Source organism: Miniopterus schreibersii (assembly GCF_964146895.1).
Source record: "Miniopterus schreibersii genome assembly, chromosome: 18".
Taxonomy (NCBI): Eukaryota; Metazoa; Chordata; class Mammalia; order Chiroptera; family Miniopteridae; genus Miniopterus; species Miniopterus schreibersii.
The window spans coordinates 8,986,356-9,001,324 of record NC_138121.1 but is presented as its reverse complement, the minus strand read 5'-3'; the positions used below and the strand labels follow the sequence as shown (position 1 = coordinate 9,001,324).

Sequence of the window (14,969 nt, the reverse complement as noted above, 5' to 3'; positions counted from 1 at the left end):
AAGTGCCATAGAGAAAAATAACCAGGGTTAGAGGAATAGAGAACTGGGGCAGGAGCATTGCTGTTTTTATATAGAATGATCAGAGGTACAAAAGCCCTGAAGGGGAGCCTCGGGGCAAAATGAGTGAGGTAAGTGTGGTCAGGGATGAGGCTATTTAACTTTCATTTATTTCATTTCAGGAGTTGGTCACCTTCAGGGATGTGGCTGTAGACTTCTCCCAAGAGGAGTGGGATTGTCTAAATTCATCTCAAAGGCATCTGTACAGTAACGTGATGTTTGAGAACTACAGGATCTTGGTGTCACTGGGTAAGAGTACCTTGCAGAATTGAGCTTCTGTTCGTAAGGGGCTCTTTGCTCCCACCGTTATGAAACTTTGGATCGCGTCTGCAGTGCTTGGTTGAATGTGTGCTGCCTGTGTCAAATAATGATTTCATATTTGTGGAGCTGGCAGTGGACAGGTCTATCATGAACCTGTGTTGGAAGCTTCAGCTTCCCTATGCTTTGCGTACATGTCTTTAACACATTTTTCTCTGGCTCACTATTAAATTCTCTTTTCCCTGATGATCAAAGGATTCGATGTGAGATCTGGGATAGCCACAGCATGACCAAATTCTCTTTCCTTTTATATATGCAGGACTTTGCTTTTCTAAGCCAAGTGTGATATTATTGTTGGAACAAGGGAAAGAGCCCTGGATGGTGAAGAAAGAGCTGGCAAAAGGCTTGTGCTCAGGTGGGTGAAGAAGAAATAGGCAGGCAAAAACCTTTGCAGGGTACAGCTCAGCTTGACTCGGTGTCACCTCTTCACTTTTCTTTGTTGGCGTGTTCTCAGATGCTCTAGGTCTTAGCAGAAACTCAGGGCCTTTTAGGGTGTTCTCCCAGATTTGTTATTCATAACTTTCTCTCCTTTAATACTTTGCCCCTTCTTTCTAATAATTAACTTATCTTTTCTCTGAATCCCATTTCTTCCCAGTTTCATAGGCCTCTTTCAGTCTTTAAAAAAAATATTTTTCTAATCTGATAACCTTTTGAGCTTGACAGACAGCTGTAACTGGTGTACCAGGTTCAAATCCTGACACATGCAGTGAAATTCGGGGCAAGTTACTAACCGATCTGTGCTTTCGTTTTGTTGTGTGTAAAACGGGGTAATACTTTAAAGTGCTTTGAACAGTTCCTATCTCATATTATGAACTTAATAGATATTAGCTATTATTATTATTAGTAGTAGTAGTAGTAGTATACCTCTAAATGCCTCATTTTTCTCTTAATGGTCAGTTTATTTTTCCTTTAATCAACATTTTTTGAAATTTTACTTTAAACAAGGTACTTGCAAGATGCTAGGGTGTTATTCACTTATATAAATAAACAATTTGTAGGCTCATTGCAGAGTTATGATATAGCTATAAATGAATGTATGAAGAGAAAGTGACAAACGGGAAACTCACAGAAAAAGGTGAGAGGCAGGGGATCTGGGTAACTGGGAAGATGATGGTCTCTAGCAAAACAGAAAACATTTGAGGGAGAGGATACTAACAGTTTATTTCTGTGGCATAGGAAGGATTTTCATACAGACAGGAAGCGTTAAGGTAAAATAGAGGACTAAAGTTGAGAAGAAAATCAGGGTCTTTATAAACATCTGTGTCAATACCGCTCCCCACTCGGCTACCCTACCGTTTCCCAATTGTTTATGTCCCTGTTCAGTTTTCTGAGAAAAAAAATTGATGTAGAATCGTAGTGTCAAATACATCTTAAATTTTTATTAATTGTTATCAATAATAATTATTAATTATTAACTCACATACATAAATATATATTAGAATATATGTGTCCTTAAATAGTAATAGAACAAAAAGCCCATGAACCTACTTCTTAGTGTAAGAAATAGAAAATTGTCAGTGCCGTGTTAGGTCCTTGCAGGCCCTGCCCAGTGAAATACCACTTCATAACCGTGGTGCATCCCCACCTCTCACTGGGGTAACTATCCTGCAATTTTTGCATATCATTTTTTGGTTTTTCTTTATAGTTGTGTCATATATCCCTATTTTCAACTTTTTATGCACAGAAATATATTGTGTATGTAATTCTGACTTTTTTTAGAACTCAAAATTGTATTCCTGGTTCATTCATATTGATTTTCATTTCTGTGGTTCGCTGATTTTTTTTTTTTTTTCTTTCTGACATGTAATGTATTCCATTGTGTAAACCACACTTTATCCATTCAAGGTCATTTGAATTGTTTCAGTTTTATGCTATTGTAAATGCTACTGCTGTGAACCTTATTAAATGGGACTGCTGGTACACATATATGCTTGAGTTCATATAGAGAATACAGCCAGGAATTTACTAGATAATGCCATTTTATTTTCCAACGTGTTTGTAATAATTTACATTTCTAACAGCTGTGTGTGAGATTGGTCATTGTTCCACACTTGTAATAGACAAAAAATTTTTGCTAGCCTGCTGAGTGTGAAATATTATTTCTTTATACTTGTAATCTGAATTCCCTTGATTACTAAAGAAATTGAGCATATTTTCACATTTATAATGGCCATTTGGATCTTCTCTTTTATGGGGTACCTGTGTTCAAGTCTTTTGCCTGTTTTTAGGAAGGTTGTCTTTTATACATATATTTGTAGTTTATATTTTTGATATTTTGTTTTAAGAAACATTTCTATATTCCAAAGTCATATAGATACTTCCAAATTATCTTCTAAAGATTTTCCTTTTATATGTAGGGCCATAATACAATCAAACTTAATTTTTGAGATTGAAGTAAATTTAATTTTAGTACCGTATGAAAAACCAAATGTTCCAGATAGTTATTGAATAAATGAGCCGTATTTGCTCATTGTTCTGAATGTTATATATTCTATCAGGTTATAGTATTTTTATGGGTCTGATTTTGAGCTCTATTCCATTCATCTCTGTTTCCTTATGTCCAGCCTGTCTTAATTAAAATACTTCGTTATAACACTGGATATCTGTCAGGGCAAGTACCTATACCTTGTCTATGTTCTTTAGAATCTTGTTTGCTCTTTGGCCTTCCAAATAAAGTTTAGGGTTGGCTTGTCAATTTCTACCAGAAAACAACAAAGAGCTATTGGCTTTTGATTCATTCATTTATTTATTTTATTTATCAATTAAAATTTTTTTCTCCTTGTAAATATGGTTTATCTCTCCATTTATGTAGGTTTTTAAATTTCCTTCAATATGTTTTGTCATTTTCTCCATGAAGGCCATGCACATCTTCTGGTTAGATAAATGTCTAGGCATACTGGTTTTATTGCTATGTTAAATGGTGTCGATATTTTCTATTTGTTGTTTATATGTGAAAATGAAGTTAAATACATTGCCCTTATATCCAGCCACGTTGCTAAGCTGTCCTGCTAATGATAATAAATTTTAGATTTCTTTGGATTTTTTTCTGTGAGCAGGCAAATCTGTGAATAATGGCAGCTTCTTCACTTTAAATTCTTATGCCCTTAATTTCTTTTTTTTGTTGTTGCCCTGTCTTCAATCTTCAGTTTGGTATGAATTGAAGTAGTGATAGCAGGTGGACTTGTCAACTTCTGGTCTCAATGAGAGTGCTTTAATATTTTGTTATAATAATTCTGATATTTAAAGGTTTTTGGTAGATAACTTTTCAGTTCCATTTACTCGAGTTTTGATTGTGGAAAGCATTTGAGTTTTAGGACATTTTTTTTTCTATCTATAGATAGTTTTTCGGTTTTCATGTGTTAGTGTGGTAAATTACATATTACATTTTTTAATGTTGAACCAACCTTGTATTCCTGATACCAACCCATCTTCATATCTTTTCTTTTCACTGCTAGTTGCTATTCAGCAATGTTTATTTAAGTTTTTTACATCTGTGTGTATCCGTGAGGTTGTCCTTCAGTTTTCCCTTCACATACTCGTGTCATAGTTTGGAATCAAGATTGTCCTAGTCTCATAAAATTTGTTGGTGAGTATTTCTCTTTATCTTCCTTAGAAGAATTTGTGTAAATCATTTTTTTTTTTAATGTTTGGTAGAACTTTGTTCATCTTGGCCTGAGATGTGTGTGTGTGTGTGTGTGTGAAAATAATTTAAATTGATAATTCAGTTTCTATTATGTTCTAAGATTCTATGTTTTCTATTTCTCCTGTAGTCGTGGAGTTATGGTATTTTTCTAAGAATTTATACTTCTTATGTAAGTTTTCAATTTTATTAGATAAAGTTGTCTATTATTTTCTAAAGTTGGCAGCATATGTAATTATGGCTTATTTTTCTTTCCAAAAAGGGAGAGACAAATCTTTACAGGAGTTACCAATTTTTTAGTGTTTTCAGACACTTTTCATTTTACTCATCTTCTCTAGTCAGCTTTCTTAAAATTCCATGAATTTCTCCTTTTATTATATTATTCCTCTTACATTTATTTATTCTTTTTTTTTTAACTTTTAAGTTGATAATTTATTGTTTTTGAGGCTTTTTTCCTATTATAAGCATTTAAGGCTATATTAGTTTTCACGTGTAGTTTTTGTTCTATATCTAAGCATTTTCTAATTTTCATTGATGTCTTCTTCTTCTTGACTGATGAATTATTTGGAAGTTTTAAATTCCAAATTTAAGATTTTTGCTTGGTTTAATTGCATTGTAATTAGGGAATGTGTTCTGTTTAATATGCATTCACTGAAATTTTTTGAAACTTGCTTTATGTCCTAGGGATTTTGTAAATACTGTTTCCTTAAAAAATAATATCTATTTCCTGGTTGTTGAGTACAGTATTTGATATATGTTCATTGGATTAAGCTCATTAATTTGCTGGTCAAATCTTCTGTATCCTTATTGATTTTTTTAAAAAATTTTTTTATTGGTTTCAGAGAGGAAGGGAGAGGGAGAGAGGGATAGAAACATCAATGATGAGAGAGAGTCATTGATCGGCTGCCTCCTGCACGCCTTCTACTTGGGATTGAACCTGAAACCCAGGCATGTGCCCTGACCAGGAATCAAATGGTGACCTCCTGGTTCATAGGTTAACACTCAATCACTGATCCACGCTGGCATGGCTCTTTATTGATTTTTTCTTTTTTTAATCTCTTTGAGCAGAGAATTAAGGGGAAAAATATGTTACAGACTTCTGCTCAGTGAATACACAAAATTTTTTTGTAATTCTGACAATTGGTTCTTTATGTTTTGAAAGCATTTTATTAGGTCATATGGTTTTGGAATTGTTTGATCTTTCTGGTGAATTCTTCCTTATATTACTGTTACCCTCTTCAAATCTAGCGATGATTTTTCCCTTAACTATTTTGCTTGATATTTATATAGCTATTTTAGCCTCCTTTTGTTAATATTTACTTGGTGTAGTTTTTTCCACCCCTTTTACTCTCTACTTTCTATTCTATATACTGTTTCTCTTGTAAATAGTGTCTAGCTAAATATTTTGTTTTATGAAATTATACCATTATTTTGTTTAGTAAGTTCTATTTAGATTTACCCACATTTGTTATTTTCTTTGTTTACCATTTTTTCCTATATCCTAGAACTTTTCCTAAATCAAATCCTTTATTAATTTTTAGAGATATTCTTTCATATAAACTACTCTGTTATTGTTCTTACTTTGCTCATCTGTTTTATTTTGCTTTATGCATATATGACTCTCATATGTGTATATATAAGTAACAGACAGTTTATTTTTATCAGCACTATCCTGGATATTAGCCTCTTTTCAGATATGTGGTTTGCAAATATTTCCTCCCATATCATGGGTTGCTTTTTCACTCAGCTGATTTGTCCTTAAATGAAAAAAAATTTCATTTAAGTTCAGTTTGTCTGCTTTTTTGTTGTTCCCTGCTTTTGGTATTATAATAAAGAAATCATTTCCAATTCCAGTGCTATTTTTATGCCAGTACCATACTGTTTTGATTAGTGTAGCATTGTATTAAGTTTTGAAATCAGGGAGTTTTCTTCTTTTTCAAGATTGTTTTGGCAATTCAGGTTCCATTGACATTCCATATGAATTTTAGGATTGATTTTCCTATTACTGGAAAAAATGTCATTGGGATTATGATAGGGATTGCAGTGAATCTATGAATAACTTTAGGTAGTGTGGATGGCTCAACAATATTAACTGTTTTAGTTCATGATCACAGGATGTCTCCATTTATTTATGCCTTCTTTTTTCAGCAATATTTTGTAGTTTTCATTTTATGTCTTTCACCTCCTTGGTTAATTCCTAAGTATTTTATTCTTTTTGATGCTATGGTAAAATGGAATTGTTTTCTTAATTTTCTTTTTAGATTTTTAAAATTTTAAATATATAGAAGTACAACTGATTTGTATATGTTGGTTTTATATCCTGCTACTTTGCTAAATTTGTTTATTGGTTCTAACAAGTTTTTTTGTGTGTGTGGAGTCTTTAGGGTTTCTATATTTAAGATCATTTATAAACAGATAATTTTACTTCTTTCTAATTTGGATGTTTTAAATTTGTTTTTCTTGCCTAATTGCTATGGCTAGAATGTCTAATACTATACTGATTAGAAGTGGTGAAAGTAGGTATTCTTGTCTTGCTCTGATTTTAGAGGAGAGCTTTCAGTCTTTTACCATTGAATATGATGTTACCTGTGGGCTTTTCATATTGGTCTTTATTATGTTGTAGTTTCCTTCTATTCCTAATTTGTAGTGTTTTTTATCTTGAAAGGATGTTGAATTTTGTCAAATGCTTTTTCTGCATCAGTTAAATGAGCTAGTGGTTTTATTTCCTTCATTCTGTTAATATGTACATTGACTTTTGTTGAACTATCCTTGCATTCCAGAAATAAATCCCACATTGTCATGGTGTATAATCATTATAATATGCTGTTGAATTCTGTTTGCTAGTATTTTGTTGAGGATATTTTCATCAGTACTCATATAAGATACTGGTCTAATTTTCTTGTAGTGTCTTAGTCTAGCTTTGGTATCAGAGTGATGCTGGCCTCATAGAATGAGTTTGGAAGTCTTCCCTTTTTTTTTAGAAGAGTTTGAGGAGAATGGATGTTAATTCTTTAAATGTGTGATAGAAGTCATCACCGACACTCTCTGGTCCTAGGCTTTTGTTTGTTGGGAGGTTTTTTATTACTGATTCAGTCACCTTACTAGTTATGGGTCTGTTAAGATTTTCTGTTTCTGTATGATTCAGTCTTGGTAGGTTATATGTTTCTTAGAATTTGTCTCTTTTGTCTAGTTTATCCAAATTGTTGGTATACAGTTGTTTAGAGTACAATTGACCCTTGAACAACTGGTTAGGGGTGCCAACCCCCCACATAGTCAGTAATCTATGTATAACTTTTGATTCCCCCAAAACTTGACTACTAATAGCCGACTGTTGACCAGAAGCTTTACCAATAACATAAACAGTTGAGTAGCACATATTTTGTATGTGATACATACTATATACTGTATTCTTAAAATAATGTAAGTTAGAGAAAATAGAAAATGTTAAGAAAATCATAAGGGAGAGAAGATACATAAGTGGACCCACACAGGTTAACCCATGTTGTTCAAGGGTCACTGTACTTTCTTATAATCCATTTTATTTCTGTAAATAACACTTCAACGAATATAGGAGTGTGTATATTCTTTTGAATGAGTGTTTTAGGTTTCTTTGGATATATTCCCAGAAGTGGAATCACTGGCTTTACATTGTTGATTCTTTATATACAAAAGCAAAGTGTATATCTTCTCCCTTTATTCAGATTTTTGAGGGTGGGACCATCATTAGAATTATAAAGCTTTTGCTCATTTCTTATAAATTTATTTCCAGGACATTTTCTGTCTTCATTGTTGCTGTGATCAACGTTAAAGGTATCTTCTGAGGTTATTTTCTTTATACTTTCTTCAATTGCTTTTATAAAATGATTCTAACATTTTGAAAAAATATATTAAAAATAAAGAGGTATGAATAGTACCGTAATCTCATAGTTTCTCAATTCTATTATGTGCCTTTTATTTAATGATTCACTTATGGTATTTTACAAGTCAACTTATACATAATTCTTTTTAATGGTTATTATCATTAGATATTGCTACTAATTATTTTGTGATTTTTTTTTAAAAGAACTTTAGGTTTTAGTTTTCAATTACAGTTTACATTTACTAATATTTTGTGTGTCAGGTGTATATCATAGTGTTTAGATAATCACATACATTGCAAAGCGTTCACCCAATATTTCGATTACCCACCTAGCACCATACATAGTTATATTATTATTGACTATTCCCTATGTTGTACTTTGCATCCTCATGGCTGTTTTGTAACAACCAATTTGTACTTTTTAATCTGTTCACCTTTTTCACCCAGTTTCCCAACCTCCATCCCCTCTGGCAACCTTCAGTCTGTCCTCTTTTTCTATGAGTTTGTTTCAATTTTGTTCATTTATTTTGTTAGATTTTCCATATAAGTGAAATTATATGGTATTTGTCTTTCTCTGACTGATTTATTTCACTTAGCCTAACATACTCTGGGGTCATCCATGCTGTTGCAAATGGTAAGGTTTCATTCTTTATTATTTGCTGAGTAATATTCCACTATATATAAAATAACGTTTTTATCCACTTTCTATTGATGGGCACTTGGGTTGCTGCCACATCTTGGCTATTGTAAATAACACTACAATGAATATAGGAGTGTGTATATTCTTTTGAATGAGTGTTTTAGGTTTCTTTGGATATATTCCCAGGAGTGGAATCACTGGGTAATAAGGCACTTCCAGTTTTAATTTACTGAGGACCCTCATATTTGCTGCATCATTCTGCATTTCCACCAACAGTACATGAGGGTTCCTTTTTCTCCATATCCTTGCCAGCACTTGTTTTTTGATTTATTGATGATAGCCATTCTGACAGGTGTGAGGGGATAGCTCATTGTGGTTTTAATTTGCATTTCTCTTAACAATTAACGATTGTGACCATCTTTTCATATGTCTGTTGGCTATCTGTATTCCTCTTTGTAGAAGAGTCTGTTTAGCTCCTCTGCCCATTTTTAAATTGGATTGTTGTCTCTTTAATGTTGACTCCTATGAATTGTGGAAGCAAATGACAGTTTTACTTCTTTCCAGTTTGGATACCTTTTACTTTTTTTCTTGTCTGATTGCTGTGGCTAGAACTTGCAATACTATGTTTAATAAAAGTGGTGAACGTGGAGATCTTGTCTTGTTCCTCATCTTAAAGAAAAAAATTTTGGCCTGACACCATTGAGTATGATGTTAGCTGTGGGTTTTTCATAGGTATTCTTTATGTTGAGGCATGTTCTCTCTATTCCCACTTTAGTGAGAGTTTTTATAATTTCTTCATCTGAGATTTACCTTACTGATTTTCCTATAATTCTAATCATTCCTCCCCAACTTTCTGTATAACCTATTTTTAGTTTTTGTTCTTACACACTTCAGAATCATGTAAGCCAACGTGCTTGTTGGTTTTATTTGCTATTAAACTCACATACTTCACTTCATGTACTTTCATAAATGTACCACCTGGTACATAAAGAGGAGACATGCTTTTCTTACTATTTTTCAGGCTGGGAATCTGTGTGTGACAGTAAAGAATTAACCCAAAAGCAGGACATTTGTGAAGCACAGTCATCTCAGAAGATAATAGGAAAACTTACAAGCGATGGCCTTGAGTGCTCCAATTTGAGAGAGGAATGGAAATGCGAGGGCCATTCTGAGAGACAACCAGTGAATCAGAAGGCATATTTCAAAGAAGAGAGAATTACTAATGAAGAAGCCCTTGTTTATGAAACAGGACAAGAATATAACAAATCTTGGCAAGTTTTCCATCTGAACACGCTGCTTCATACACAGCAGGTAGTTCCAAAAGAGGAGAAAGTACATAAACATGACACACATAAGAAAAGGTTTAAAAATAATTTAACTGCTATTAAACCCAAGAATATCTATACAGAGAAGAAACTTTTGAAATGTAATGAATGTGAAAAAGTTTTCAGCCAGAGCTCATCCCTTATTCTTCATCAAAGAATTCATACTGGAGAGAAACCCTATAAATGTGTCGAATGTGGAAAAGCGTTCAGCCAGAGATCAAATCTTGTTCAACATCAGAGGATTCATACTGGAGAGAAACCCTATGAATGTAAGGAATGTAGGAAAGCATTCAGTCAGAATGCACACCTAGTTCAACATCTGAGAGTTCATACTGGAGAAAAGCCTTATGAATGTAAAGTGTGTAGGAAAGCTTTCAGCCAGTTTGCCTACCTTGCTCAACATCAGAGAGTTCACACTGGAGAGAAACCCTATGAATGTATTGAATGTGGAAAAGCATTTAGCAATAGATCATCCATTGCTCAACACCAGAGAGTTCATACTGGTGAGAAACCTTACGAATGTAATGTGTGTGGGAAAGCATTTAGCCTTCGTGCATACCTTACTGTACATCAGAGGATACATACTGGAGAGAGACCCTATGAATGTAAGGAATGTGGGAAGGCCTTCAGCCAGAATTCACACCTTGCTCAACATCAGAGAATTCATACTGGAGAAAAACCTTATAAATGTCAGGAATGTAGGAAAGCATTCAGCCAGATTGCCTATCTTGCTCAGCATCAAAGAGTTCATACTGGAGAGAAACCCTATGAATGTATTAAATGTGGGAAGGCTTTTAGCAATGACTCATCCCTTACCCAACACCAGAGAGTTCATACTGGAGAGAAACCTTACGAATGTAATGTTTGTGGAAAGGCTTTTAGTTACTGTGGATCCCTTGCCCAACACCAGAGAATTCATACTGGAGAGAGACCCTATGAATGTAAGGAATGCAAGAAAACCTTCAGACAGCATGCACACCTTGCTCATCATCAGAGAATCCATCTTGGGTTATCAATCTCACCACCTAATTCAGTCAATCACTAAGTCCTATAGACCCTATTTTTTAATGTCACTCCAGTCTAAGATCCTTTTCACCGTTATCACTGCTATAGCTTTTCTAATAGACCTTCCTGTATCAATTTTGGTCTCCTTAAATTTATTTCTCACCATGCACACAAAACTATCTTTTTGAAGTGTGAGGATATATACGTTACTGCCCCCAATTAAAACATTTTTAGCTTGCTATTCTTAAGCTAACATTCACAGTCTTTAAAATTGTCAATGACGTGCTTTATTATCTGGTTCTTATGTACCTCTCAGCCTTATTTTATATTAGTCTTTCTGGGCACTAAGAACTTCCCAGGATGAAAAGCTTAGATTCTAGAAAATTATAGCTCTACCATTACTGTGGGATTATGTGGCTTTGAGTAATTTGCTTGACTTATTTAAACCTCAGGATTTTCTTTAATTTTAAAATAGGGATAATAAAGGGTACTGTATTTTAAAATGTATTCAATGAAATAGTGTATATTGTAAATTGATATATATTAAGAATTTTGCATGTAAAGTACTTCATATAGTGCTTTAAATATAGCACATATTCAATAAGTAATAATAGCTAACATTTAATGAGTGCCTACTGTGCACCAAGCATTGTTCTACATACTCAGCATATATTAACTCACCCTTCATAGCTAAAACAAGTAGAACACCCTTGGGAAATAGGTCATAATTGGGAAACCTAAAACTTTTATAACACAAGTGAAGTCTTTGTACTCTAGGTGACCAATCAATATAGACACAGGTAGTAGAAATATAACACTTATAACCAGTTTTAGGAAGTTTCCAGAGAGAATGAATTGGATACACCAATTAAAATAAGGATTTACTGAGAATACAGAGCTTACATTTAGAAAAAGGAAAGGATAATCACAACTCAAAACAGTAACAAAACAAAACTCATAAATGTAAACATTCATACTGTTCCAGAAAAAGGCACCAGGCTTGGGTAGTTGTATGATTGAACCTAGGTAATTTCAAAGCATTTAAACTGTTCTGTGCTGTAGAAAAAATATAATATTTATAAGTATTTTTATCTAGTGATTGTAAAATTGAACTCAAAAGGGGACTTAGGGAAGAAAACACACACATGCACATCATTTCATTCATTTAGTGAATATTGAGTAGCTACTATTTGCCAGGTACTTTCACTGTTATAGGCATGAGACAATGATGATCAATACAAAGACTGTGTTCTCATGGAGTAAAGTTCCAAAAGCTGAGAGTGTTAATACTGAAATATAAACATTGATTTTTACACTCAGAAAACTGAAGAATGAACTAAGTTGAGGGGTATTAGATAGTTGAGACTGAAGATAACAAAGTTACCAATTATTCCTAAATCACAAGTTCACTGCATTTTGAACCAAAATTTCTGAATGGGCCCTTTTCTCCATTTTCATGACTTTGTTCTGAAATTCATCTATGAAATATGAATTCTTAAGAATGGCAAGAAAATTCTTGAGTATGATCTATTTGTAGGAATTTTGCATATGATAAAAATGGTTCATACCAGTAAAGAAAGGGTGGATTCAGGGATATTAGAATAATTGACTATATGCGCCACTAGTAGTAAGAGAAATGCAAGCAAAACCACAATTAACTACTTCAAGATCATCACATTGGCAAAAGCATTATATTGCTAATGATTAAAAAGATACACAGCAATAGGAATGTTAATACAGTGCTATATGCAAGTAGTTGTGTTTAGAATTATTAAGCAATATCTAGTAAAGTTGAGGATGTGGATACCTTTTGATCCAGCAAGTCCACACTTCAACCTCTACAGAATCTCTGCTCAGGTGTTCAGGGAGATGTACTTGAAGTTCCACTTCAGCATTGTTTGTGAGAAAGTTGAAAGCAATCAAAATAACCATTAGGGTGAATATAAATTAGAACCCAAGTTAAAATGAATGAACAAGATATAATTCTGTCAACATAGACAAATCTCAAAAACAATGAAATTGAACCAGAGAGTATTTTGTATAATATGGTACCATATATATATATGTGTGTGTGGTGTGTGTATCATGCAAATCAACACATTTTTTTCTATTGCTAAATACCATATAGAAATAATGTAATAATATTTATAGAAATAAATTCAGAACAGTGGTGACCTCTGGGGAGGGTGAATAATGAGATTGAGGAAAGGATGCAAATAATCATTTATTTCTTCAAAATATAAGTATGGCCAATTCTTATAATTTGATAAAGTTGGCCATGGGTTTATAGATAGGTTCTTACTCTCTGTATATTTTGTATATTTAAACTATTTCATAATAAAAAATATTTAAATGATGCTTCCTTTTGTCAGTTATTTACTTTACCTCAGGTGTTCCCATTGATATTCGCCATTCTCTTTAGAAAGAAGCTCATAATCGACTTCCAGATGCATTCACTGTTAACAATTTGGTGACTATCCTTCCATGTCTCAGGATTTTGAGAGGCTATACTTTTACACTGAGCATTTTGTAGCCTACTTATTACATGTTTCCCCCATTCTCCCGTCTCCCAACTTTCTTGAGGTATGGTTGACAAAATTGGATATATTTAAGATGTACAACATGATGTGTTGATTTATTTATACAGTCATTACCACAGTCAAGCTAATTAACATGTCCATCACTTCATATAGTTACCACTGCATGTGTGAGCATGCATGTGTGGTGACAACACTAGAGATCTCTTTTAGCAAATTTTATGCATATAATACATTATTAAACATGCTGTGGATTATGTGTTCACAATTTACTCATCTTTGTACCCTTTGATCAATACCTCCCCTTTATCCACCCCCAATCTGTTGCTAACTGCCATTCTCTTTTTCTTTTTTAAAGAATCCACATGGCAGTGAGATTATGTTGTATTTGTCTTTCTGTCTGGCTTATTTCACTTAGCATAATGTCCTCCAGGTTCATCCATGTTGTTGAAAATGACAGGATTTCCTCCTTTTTTAAGACTAATATTCCACTGTGTGTATGTACACACAATTTTAAAAATTAGTCTATAGACCCTAAGGTTGTTTCATTTTTTTAAAATTTCTTTGTATGTATACTCAGAAATGGGATTGCTGGGCTATATGGCAGTTCCACTTTTAATTTTTTGAGGAACCTCTATACTGTTTTTCATAATGGATGTACCAATTCACATTTCCACCAACAATGTAAAAAGGTTTCCAATTCTTCACATCCTCTTCAATGCTTGTATCTTTTGACATTTTTAAAAATTATTATTTTTTAAATATGTCTTTATTGATTTCAGAGAGGGGAAAGGAGAGGGAGAGAGAGAGAAACATCAATGATGAGTGAGTCATTGATCGAGCCCACAACCTGGGCATGTGCCCTGACCGGGAATCAAACCCCAATCACCTGGATCCCAGGTCGACACTCAACCGCTGAGCCACGCCTGGCCGGGCTTTACATTTTTTAAATAACCGTCCTAAAAGGTGCAAAGTGATATGTCTTTGATGTCTTTGTGGTTTTCATTTTCATTTCCCTAATAATGATGTTGAGCATCTTTTCACGTACCTGTTGGCCATTTGCCTTCTTTTGTAAAATGTCTAGTCAGGTCCTTTGTCCATTTTACTTTGTTTTTTGGTGTTTTTTTGGTATTGAGTTATATTAGTTTCTTAAATAATTTGGATATTAAGTCCCCATCAGACTTATGACTTTCAAATACTTTCTCCCATTTCATAGGTTGTCTTTTTATGTTTTTTATGGGTTCCTTTGCTGTGCAGTAGCTTTTTAGTTTGATGTCCTAACATTTTTGCTTTTGATGCCTGTTTTTCATGTCAAATACAAAAAATCATTGTCAAGACCAATGTCAGGGAACATTTTCTGTTTTCTTATAGGAGTTTTATGGTTTCAGGTTTTACCTTTATGTCTTTAATACATTTTGCATTATTTTTCATATAAGGGTCTAATTTCATTCTCTTGCATGTGGATATTCAGTTTTCCCAACACCGTTTATTGAAAACACTGTCCTTTCACCATTGTGTATTCTTGGTGCTTTGTAAAAAATTAGTTGACTATATATATGGAAGTTGGTCCATAATCATTCATTGCTTT

At 33.4% G+C, this 14,969-nt stretch overlaps 2 protein-coding genes across 2 annotated transcripts in view; both read left to right on the top strand.

Moving 5' to 3' along the window:
• SIPA1L3 (signal induced proliferation associated 1 like 3) overlaps positions 1 to 14,969 on the top strand; it is a 237,806-nt gene that overhangs the window by 2,217 nt on the left and 220,620 nt on the right. Inside the window, exon 3 of the mRNA XM_081119345.1 lies at positions 180 to 306. The gene's annotated coding sequence lies outside the window, so the exon portion shown is untranslated. The remainder of the gene's footprint in view (positions 1 to 179; positions 307 to 14,969) is intronic.
• ZNF570 (zinc finger protein 570) lies at positions 120 to 14,968 on the top strand (the record flags this gene model as incomplete). The annotated part of the gene is made up of 5 exons (XM_081119061.1): positions 120 to 128; positions 180 to 306; positions 652 to 730; positions 7,785 to 7,825; positions 9,536 to 14,968. 5 exons carry the CDS (start codon positions 120 to 122, stop codon positions 10,882 to 10,884), a joined length of 1,605 nt encoding a protein of 534 aa, XP_080975187.1. The 3' UTR covers positions 10,885 to 14,968.